Genomic DNA, 11,384 nt, shown 5'->3' with positions numbered 1-11,384 from the left:
AGTATGACTGGTATCATCACTAAAGAATCTTACCTAAAATATGTGGAAAAATTAGTAAATGAACAAATTACTAAAATGAAATAAATATAGTGCCGTAAATGAAAACCTAAATGAAGCATCCTAGAATTGTTGAAGATTGCAATGGTGAATTGCCGGGCAAATCTCCTTTGGCAGTGAGCTTATATTGTATTCACTCCATTGAAAGTATTTTCGGTTGTAAGCCACCTGCCAAAGGAGTAAAGGCCCAGTAATTCACCACTCACATACCATGCACTCTTTATTACTCATGTGCTATAGATAAAACTATAATTTCTGTTTTTTGGGCTTGGATGAATAGGGTTAGAGTGCAACATCTATTTATAGCCTCCCAGAAGGTTAGAGACACTTTCCATGCACACGGCATATTCTCAGAACATCCAAAATCCAAAAAAAAAAAAAATTGTTTTCGGTACTTTAATTTTTGCCAAATAATAAAAAAAGAAAAGTTAGTGGTCCAATGAGTTAGATATTCGTCCCAGGTTTTGGCGACGAGTCGACGACTAGTGTCAACATATATTCCTCCATCCAACGAATCGACTAGTCTTATCATTACATTGAGCAAACTCCTAGTGTCTTTTCTTAATAGATTGAAGGACATGTCGATTAATTCTATCAACTCAAATAAACAAAAAATGACAATGAACTTTTAATATAATCTAGGAACTACAATGAACATTTAGTGACAACTTAAGGACCATATTAAATAAATTAAAAGTATAGAGATGTTGAAAATTGGGCTAAAAAATTAAACAAATGATAATTAGGAAAAGTTTGAGGTGGAAACTCTTTTTAGGTTTGTTTTAGGGTGGCATTATTTATACCCATTTTGGTTAAGACACTCATTTTTTCAGTTAACTAACTAATATACCCTTCTCTTCTTCCAACGTATTGTTTTTTTTTTTTTTTCCTATGAGGCTAACCAACAAAATTGATTTTGTTTCTATTATCTCTCTCATTAGTTTCACGATAGAAATGCTCAATCACACCAAACAAGATATTATCTTATTCTGCATAATATATTTAGCATTATTCCCCACTCAGGAGGGGAGGGAGCGGTGCCGCCATAGTTTTCTAAGTAACTTCTTTATATATTTTGATGTGGCGCCAAGAAAAATGACTTTATGTTGTGAGTGCTTTGTCACGATATTAACAGCCACATAATGTTACCAAATATAAAAAAAGGCCAAGTGGTGTTTTCCGTTTACGAGGTTGACGAGTTGGAGGACTTGTACTATAACAATTTCTTCTTAGAATCATATATAAAATACAAACATTTTACTTTATGATTTATAGGCATAGCCTATATAGTTTTTGAAAAATTGCACCACAGGTTCTAAACCTCATGTATAAAATGTAATCAATTAAGTCCTCAAATTTTACTTAAAAGTACAATTAGCTCGTAAAACTTGTGTTGAGAAGAGCAATTTAAGGATGCCATATAGGCAAAATTTCAACAATACATAAGTAATTTAGGTACCATTCATTTAAAGGAATTAATTAGCACTTTTTGAAAAAGGCATAGGACTTAATTAAACTATTGAAAAATCAAGGATTTGATTGCATTTCGTACACAGGCTTCAGGACTTTGGTGCTTTTTTTTCTTTAGACATTTCTCTTGTCCCATACATAACACGTATATACACCTCATTAAAGGTTTTTGTTGCTGACCACAAACCATGAAATTTAAAGAAGCACACACTTTTGGAAAGAAGAGGCTGAAGTAGTGATAGGGACTTTGGTTGAATAATATAAAGGTGAAGAATCGGGACCATGCGTTCTTTACCAGAAGGAAGAACCCTAGGCAAGAATTGTGCCCCGGCATATACCATCTCTTCCTCTCGCATATACCTGGTATTGTGCCGAATTTGGTGAAATAAATAGGGGCTTGGTCATCAATGTGATGACTCGGGCATATGACCACACGGAGTGGTGCCGAATGTGATGGCGAATAACAGGGCAATTCTCCTTTGGCATAAGAGAACTGCAATGTCATGCATGCAAATGTTGAGGTTGTTCTTGCTTACGCCAAAGGAGAATTGCCCTGCCATTCGCTTGCACTGAATATATATACTTACTCAAAGCCAGCTAAGGCGCTGCCAAGCCATCTATCGTTTCCACAGGGCAACTTTCAGACATATATTATTGCACAAGGTACAAAGGGTGACTATCTGATTTACATGCCTCGTCACTTCATTCTATGGTTATGTGATAGATATAGATTTCGTGTGTTTATTAGCATTGGAGATACTTTATCGTACTTTCAATTAGGTTATATTATACCTCAATTTAATTTTGAGAAGTGGAATTTGTAGAAGTGTTAAGAAAGAATAGAGTAATCATAGCATACACTGTCAATATAAAAACTATTTTCACAAGTGATCTTTTTCACCCTTTTTTTAATGTTTATTGTAAGAGTAAGAAGTTTAAACTCACAAATCAATAATGAATAATGTGTAAAGTCTTATACACATTAATGCTATATGCTCTAATTTTCCCAAAACTATTGTTGACACCTAAATTTTGGCGACCCAATTATTTATTTATTACATTAAAAATTATGGATTAATTTTTAACCCCTAAAAAAAAAAAGAATTGAGTTGCATAGCATATAGTTTTAGGAGCATTTTTTTTTATATTTGCATTGGGCTGGTGACGGATGGATTTGATATGGTGGTTCTAAACTTTAATTTAACAAGGTGGACTGAGCTCACGAATGGAGCAATTTGGCTCCAACCCCCTTTTTTTTTTTTTTATGATCGGAAATTATCTTGTGAAAATAGGAATTTGAAATTTTCCGAGATATGATTGAATTTTTTTGGATAAGGCAAGTGTAAATAAATATTGCAATCGAAAAAGTGAATACTACATTTAAAAAAAAAAAAAAAAAAAAGAAGATCTTCATAGATATCGATTTGAAAAAATTAAAAATCCTAATCGGTAGCCTATAAAAAGCTAAAACGTATAGGGTTTTATGGATGCCGCATTACATTGAATACTCGGCTTCACAATTGATGGACACAGCCACAAAGAGAGAGACAAGTCAACAATGGAAAAGCTGTGCAGAGAAAGGGACAGCAGAGTGACTCGAAAGAGGGACGTAAGAGCAGAGGAAGAATAGGAAATAAAAAAAAAAAAAAAAAAGAAAAGCAGCCCACCGTTCTTCTTCTTCGAGCAGCCGTGACCGCTGCTGTGCCAGAGCTCCGCGCCGGACACCGCCGTCCGTCTGCAGCCCCCGACGACCGCCGCTGCTGCATCGCTCGCCCCTGCCTCTACTCACCTGACGCCGCGTTACCGTCTCCACCCGCGAACTAGCTGCAGCAACCCGCACCGGTCCTCTCGCCGCTCCTGCGCCGCCATCGCGTCCATCACCGCCGCTGCTTCTGCTCCGTCACGCAGCAGACCAACGCCCGCGAAGCCTCCGCTGCTCCTGCGACGCCGCCGCTACCCCTGCTCTGTCCACGACGTCTGCTGGACGGCCCGCCATCTCCGACGCCTTCGCCTGCTCCGCCGATCCCCTGCACTCGTGGCTTCCGCCCTCCGTTCTGCCGCGCCAACACCACCGCAGCATCTCCGTCCGCGACCCAGTGCCCGACGTCCGTGCCTTTGGCCGCCTGCCACCGCACCTCGCCTGCTGCCACGCCTCAGCCTGCGCATCCACCCGCGGCCAGCAGCGCCTCGGCCGAGACCCCCCTCCACCGGCGCCTCCTTGCACGACCAGATCTGTGGCCATGCCGAGCCAAGCTTGAGCCGCAGGCCCGCACTCCCTCTGGCTGAGGCGTTTCTTGCTGCCGCACGACGATGCCACTGCTCGGGTTTTGCCGTGCTGGCAACAAAGTTGCTGTTCCCTACCACGACGGCGCTGCCGCTTTTCCAGACGAGCCCGCATAGCCATAACGACCTTGCTACCATATGTCAATCGTTGCCGCTCTGTAGACGACCGCAAAGCTTTTACCCTGTATTTTTTTTTTTGCAGGTCTCCCGTGATTTCTTTCTGCTCCGAAGCCAATAGCCCCCGTCGTCACGCCTGGAGTTCGTAAACGAAATTATAGTCATCGCTCTGCACTTCCTCGAATAGTAACGGGTCTCATCACCCCGAAGTGTCTCTTGTGCTCCTGCAATACTCAACACACGTGGCCCCAAAACCTGGAGACAAGTAAAACTGATCATGTGGTTCCAAGAGTCCCAACTCGAGTATTGTAGAGAGCACTGAAGAGATTAAAAGTCGGTCAAAGGGGGTGTCCCATTCACGATTGGGAATTAACAGCGTACTCTTCTACGGCGGTTCCACACGAACCGTACTTCGGGAAGCCCTCGCTCGTAGCTCAGAGCGTCCCCTGTTGCTCTCCTTGCTGCCTCACGAACGGTTGAGTTGCTGCACTACCGTCCTTGCTGCATTGTGACGTCAAAATTTGTTTTCCGGCACGGCTTCTCTGTTTTGTAGGTTTGTTGGGGTATCTCGCCGAACTACGGTTGTTGCCGCGCACCATCGCTGGTCATTGCTGTCCGAACCATCGATTATGATCCGCTGCCCTGTTTGAATTTGGAAACCATGTCCTTCGGATTAGGTGAAATTCTCATCCCAAGTTGATTTGAGTATTTTATTGTCTATTTAATGCGTGTTATATTTGAGTGATAGACATAAAGATTTATTGCCTAATCCACAACCGCACGTCAATTTTTTTTTTTATTCCATCTATAAGGCTTTACATGAAATAATTAATCATGTGAGAATAAAATTGATATTTTGATTTTTAAGGCTCAAGATTATTTATCGATTTTATTAGCGAAATAATCAAATTGATTTGATAGAATTTCCTAATTCGAACAATGGATAATTTCTTTGATGACTGTGGATGATTTGGTGCTTATATTTTAATTGTTTTGTTTATCTCAAAGATAAAAATTGCATGTCATGTAGATTAGGATCGATTTCCTAGATAGAATTGCATGATAGAATTACATGATAGAATATATATGCATGTTTAGATAGTATCTAGGTTAAATAATATTTTTGAATTAAATTGCATGTCAAAATATATAATTTCTCACTTTAGTTAGATTTTTATTTTTCAGCAATTTTTAATTACGAATTTTTATAAAAAATACAAAAAGAAAAAATCAATCATGCACGCGTCATATAGAATTAGGTTTATGAAATGCACGTGATTGTCCCTAGGTCCATTTAGTTAAACCGTCATTAGAATTAGGTCATTTGGTTATATTGCATTGTATATAGATTATATTTCATAAAACAAGAGAAAACTTTAAAAAAATTGAGTGACTGCATGTTAATAGGGCTTTTGATTATGAATTAACTTTGCAGATACTTTCATTTTTTTTTTTTGTGACCTTATAACCCCCATACAGCCGGCAGCCAGCGAGGTAAACCCGGAGCGGTGCTAGCGCATGACCCACCACCACGACACCGCACTTAAGACCACCAATGACGCCTCTGGGATTCGAACTCTTCCCCTTTCGTGAGAGGGAGGGAGCTCAAGCTAGCCACGGCACCACATTGGGTAATTGCAAATACTTTCGTTGTTACAAGGTAAGTCCTGTAATTTATTCATTGCTTTCTTTGGTGTTAAATTGGTGGTTTGCGTACCTGCATGATCACCTCGCATGTTAGGGACATAAATTTAAAATTAATCCAAACTGGTTGCAAAAATATTTAAAAAAAAAAATGATACCGAAAAGGCATTAGAGTAGTCTAATGTAACCAAGTCTCCTAGCCAAAGTTGGTTCGTAGGAGTAAAATAATTCTCTATTTATTTTACTTAGGTGTCTAATCGACTTACCATAAATTGATTAGTGGCGACTCATAGATAAAATTCATTTGCATGTTAAGAAATTTTAATCTAAGTTGCGAACTGATATGGGTTTGGGAGAGCCCGAGCTAAGTTTAAGCTTAGTATTCCATTAGTCAAACCCTAGATGGTTTACCTGAAAATTTGGTATATATATCTTGTTTTCCTAATGCGGAGTATGTAAACCTTTTGATTTTTCTAATTTATACATACACATGCAAATCGCCCCTTCCATTTGCGTCGATAAGACTTGGTCTGCAAGGTGGCAGCCATAGGTTACTTTAAATGAAAAATGATGTGATTTGCTAGACTACAATCAGGATATTTTACTATTATATCATTTTGTCTATGAAAAATAATGAAATTCCCTTTTTTGTGAATGTCATGCAACATAGAAGATAGAAGACGTCAAACAAACGTCGCTTTTTGAGATCCATTTGTCATCATCCAATTTTATCTTTATCGAAATATTTCGATCTTTTACTTGGCTTTAGCGCAACTTTGGGCAAAAATATTGACGAAAGGTCACTAGAAAGTGGATAAATTAGCAGATTGGAAATAAAGTAAAACTATTTCGGAATGCAGAAAAAATGCAAATAAATTTTAGAAATTAAGGCGAAATATAATAGAACAAGTTCGGATGTATATAATGCAGATTTTCTAAAATTTGTGCACACAATCCATCTTCATCCATCATCACCATTGATATAGTAGGACTATGATCCTTCTTTCAAAGAATTTTGCTTCCTGTATTAGTCGATATTGTTACGAATTTGTGGAGTATCTTGACTATACATAGCAACAAAAAGACTTGATTGCACGAAGAGAACTAATTGATCGTTGACCACTTACTTAGTTACGAAACAAAAGTTTGTTGACAATTGGAAAAAGAAAAAAATGAAAAATGTACCAATTAAAAGAGCCAAATTACCTCAAAATCTTTGTCAACTTGATCTTGCTTAGAATTCATCAGTCATAGTCATCATATAAAAAGAAAAGGAAAAGTAAAAATCCTTCGAAAACTCGGGAAAGAATCTGCAGAAACTATGGCGTAGACCTCTGTCCATGGCGCCATCCACCGCAAATCCTTCGGCAACCAGCCAAATTGCACCAAACAAAACTGCCTTCCTCCTCCTCATGTCACCATCTTCAAGTACGATGAAGCTGAACGCCCCAAAATTGACTTCTGGCTGCGCTTCGCAGCAGGGCACCGCATGGAGCAGCTACGCCTGTGGCTGATTACTACCTAGCCATCGTTGTTGTATAAACTGCCACCGTTGTTGAATTTCTTGAGTCGGTTGGTGCGCCTGGAAGTTGGTTTCTGCTGTTTTTCGTTGGGTAGGACTATAAGGTGGCCTTGTCTTAAGGTCTTGTTGATCGAATATGCGGAGTTGGGTGATACTATCCTCGAGGGAAATTTCAGGGGAACTCCTGTCCTAGAGTCCCTTGCGTTGCGCCACTATTGGGGCATGAAGAACGTTATAATGGAATCAATATGCGTGCAAAAGTGTTGGTACTCGCTAGCCTCGGGTTCCCTGACACAACGAAAATTTGGGACCTGCATTCGCTGTTATAGCAGGCTCTGGAGAATTAGTATTGTCATGCCATGTTCAAACTTGACGATATATATTTTCTTTGGTGAAAATCAAGTCAGATTTTGTCATTTTAACTCGTGTGTCTAATAATAAGAGGATGTGCAGCGATTTGTTGAATGAATTTTTTGAGAAGTTTCGTGGAATTTCTAAAATCACCAATGGTGGTGATATGGCTATGAGTTTCCTCACAAGCAAGCTGCTTCCTTTTTAATGGTTGGAAGCAAAGGTAAACACCTTTTAGCGACCGCCCAGCACGTCTTGATGTTAGGCATAAAGGGATGTCAATTTGGACACTAGAACATGCACATGGAATATGCCAAAACTTGCGTTGTTCTTAAAAATAAATAAATAATAAATAAATAAATATAATAATAATCATCATCATCCGTACTCCCATCCCATCCATTGATGCATTTAATTACTTTTCCAATTTCCGTACCCCCATCCGATTAATTACAACGGGGAAATTTTCCCATCTTTTTAAAAATATTATATCATAACTGAATGTTTGTCTTTATATCTTACTAAATAATGTGGCAATAAGACAGTAAAAAGACAGTGTGAAAGGATAAGGAAAAATAAAGGTTTAATTTGACCGAAACAAAATGTATTTAGAAGGTGATGCGACAAATTATAAACAAGCATTAAGTAAATGATTCATATCCGTTCGTTCACTAAATCTCTGCTATATTACTTCACATATTTGCATACGTAGCATCTTTTTTTATAACTTCAATGACAAATACATCATAATTAAAAAAAAAGGATATGCAAATAAAAAATATATATACACGCACATATATATCTTATTATCGTTCTATTTATTTTATGAGCTTTTTGTACATGCATTGTTAAAATATGACCATGTTTACGATTGATATCTGTCCAAACATAGAAAAAGCAAATATTATTTGCTTGCCCTCATTATGGTATTCGTGAGATTAGAAAAAGGCTGAGTTACGTATTCCTAGCAGATTAGTAGGTCAAACTTCTTACAGTAACGCACTGCCAAGGGAACATCACATCCGCTCATCTTAAACAAAACAAAATCACGAGTTACCTAAGGTGGGAATTTCTAAAACGATTGACAATTAATTCATGTGTATCATATGTACATGGAAAAAAAGAAAAAAGAAAATCTTTTTACAGACGAAGAAAAGAGAGTAGAGAGAAGAATTATCGAAACAACCAAATTGAACCGATGACGACTATGACAATAACAACAAAACAACCGTCATCTAACAACAGTTGAAGCAACGGTGTGAGCCCACCATTTGAGACTTTCTCTCATGTCGGTCTCGTTCCCAAGAGCAGGAAACTTCCAGTTCATCAATGGATCCTCCTTCCTCTTCTCCTCCCACCATTCCCACGCCTCCGACAGATAAGGCCTCGCGACAACTGAAGGCTCGCCAACAATCTCTTTCTCATCACCATCTTCTCGATGATGATCGCCATCTTCGTCGTCTTCATCGCCATCTTTGATTTTCTTGCCCAGTCTCTGTAGCCCAGGAATGATGGACACCAGGCTCGAGTCAACTCTGTCTTCCTCCGAGAAGACGAACCCCAGATCCATGAACCCTTTTAGCTCCTCGAACTCAAGCTCCGACAAGCTCTTGCTCAAGGCCCTCCTCTTCGCTCTTTCTCCCATTTGGCCCTTCTTTCTGCGCGAGAACTTCGAGCTTCTTGGGTTGTTCCAGTCGAAACCTTCCTTTTCTTCTTCTGTGATTACCTCTTCTTCATAGATCCCGCTGTGAATGGGCGTCATGTGAAGGACTGAGTCTGGAGAGAGAGGGCTTGATTGGAAGCTTGATGGGATGATGCTCGTTTGATCGCTCATGGACCTCACAAGAATCGACGGAGTCCGAGAAATATGAAGACACGGGCTTACTTTCTCGGGTATTTCTATGCTTTTTGATCCGGATCGGATCCAAAGGCTGAAGAAGGCGATGCGTCTGGTCGTTTCTTGAAGATCTCGAGCTCGAACCAGCATCGGTCGATGATCTTCATGACTGCTTCGGCTTCTTCCATTAATGGCGGCGAGAGGAGATTGCGTGATTATGGAGATTTAACGAGGGATTGGGTTTCTCAGTGTATTTATATACTCCTAATTACCGAGATTGCCCTTGGGTTTTCCGGTTATTTACGGGAAAGACTCAACCTCTGTGTTCACACGTTTGGGTATTACTTTGATTTGGTCTTGGGTCTTTGTCTAAATGTTTCAATTTTATTGGTCCTTTTTAGCCTTGATCACATCATGCGAGAAGGTCGGGTTTATCTAGAAAGTGCGAGGAATGAGGATGTGAGAGAGTGAGCCGACGTGGATCTTAGTCAGAGAAAATTAATTGATTTGCTTGAGCTTGTAGGTCATGCACAGTATAAGTATGTACGGAGAAATTTTGAGGTAATACCGGAGTACATTGCTCTAAGATATGATGCAAAACTGCAAATGACAAATATTAATCAATTGAGGAGTAGGGTTGATGAGGGATATCAATCTTTTTTGGAGGTTGGTAAGGATTGCTAGCCTATGACGGACTCTAGCAAGGGTCGGTTTGAGGTGACGAGGGATGGTGGAGAAGTCTCCCTCCCTCCCACCAGCTCCTAGATCAAAGATATCTACATTTTCAATTGAGAAAGGATAATTCTTTAAATGAAGAATGATCAATAATATCAAAATATATTATTTCCTACTTAGACTGACCTTTCTCAGTGCATTTCTTTAAATAAAGACTCCAATTTTTTCTCTATTCATATAGTAAATATTTCTCAGTCTAGTTTTGCACCTAACGCGTTAAGTATCCTACTTGAGGAGTATGTTCGAAAGAATGAAATTTAATTAATGTAGCCAATTTTGTCACTTTAGCATAATCAACGTCATATAAATATAGTTAAAGGATTTTGATTGCACAACAAAATCAAGAAATTAGTTGTACAAACCACATAGATTATGGAACAGGAAGTATAATTGAACATAATCATATACATGATAGTTGGATTGTGTATGATACTGCATTGGAGTACGATTTTAAAATATCAGCGGTAATTTGAGATTCAAGCTGGCTTTTTCCCACTACTAGGGTCTAAGAATCTAGTCTTTGTGCAGGCTAAATAGCGTGATACCGTTTGTCTTGTTTCACTAAGTGAAAAGTGTGGGAGGGATGGATAATGGATGCATTCACCACTTTTAGGTGTCATGATAAGAATCTCACTCTTGTTACGAAATGTCCGATTTAAGCCATAACTAAGTCAAGATTTCGGTATCAAGTTCGTTATTGCAACTCTAATAAGTGCTATTTTCTTCACATGAGGTACAAACGTCCAAGGCATGAGTTAACTACAGATTCACTCGTTACGTGCATCGAATTTGTAATCCAATATAAGACAATGTGACCCTTTACCAATAAAGTTACTGGACTTATCAAAAAAAGGAATACACTCTGTCTATAGTTCCTAATGATAAATTAATTTAATCACTAACCAAGGACAAACAACTATTCAAAATTTTAAAAGCAACATTTTGTTGCTTGTACATCGCAAACACTAGCAAGTTCCTCTACGCATCATTCTCGTTAAGCCATTCACTTTGGATTGCTTCGGGAAGCCATTCATTTTGGGGGGACCAAAATCAATGCAACTAAACCTCATTGCAAATCCACACCTTCTCGGGGAGATTGGAGTGGGAACTTTCATTTAGGAATGGGTTTCGAACCCCACTGCAAATTTAGAGTGGGTTGAATAGGATTAGGTCAATATCATTTTGTCTTCGGAATTTCCAAAAAAAAAAAAAGGGAAGGTTTAATTTTTATAATTTTAATTAAAGTTAAAGGAGTAGTTAGGGCACATTAATTAGACGAGGCTAATTCACACGTCTATAGGAATATCTGAAAGGAGGGACCTAAGCCAATGTGCATTATTTGGGGGACCTAATGTAATAATTACATTT

The 11,384-nt window shown here is 38.8% G+C and overlaps 1 protein-coding gene across 1 annotated transcript; it reads right to left on the bottom strand.

Moving 5' to 3' along the window:
* Positions 1–8,675: 8,675 nt before the first annotated feature.
* LOC120293884 lies at positions 8,676–9,206 on the bottom strand. Its single transcript, XM_039313671.1, has one exon. The coding sequence runs from the start codon at positions 9,204–9,206 to the stop codon at positions 8,676–8,678; it is 531 nt and encodes a 176-aa protein (XP_039169605.1).
* Between the last annotated feature and the right edge of the window lie 2,178 nt (positions 9,207–11,384).

The sequence above is a fragment of the Eucalyptus grandis genome, chromosome 5 (genome assembly GCF_016545825.1).
Source record: "Eucalyptus grandis isolate ANBG69807.140 chromosome 5, ASM1654582v1, whole genome shotgun sequence".
Lineage (NCBI taxonomy): Eukaryota > Viridiplantae > Streptophyta > Magnoliopsida > Myrtales > Myrtaceae > Eucalyptus > Eucalyptus grandis.
The sequence above is the reverse complement of the archived record's forward strand: the minus strand, read 5'-3'. Positions and strand labels throughout refer to the sequence as shown.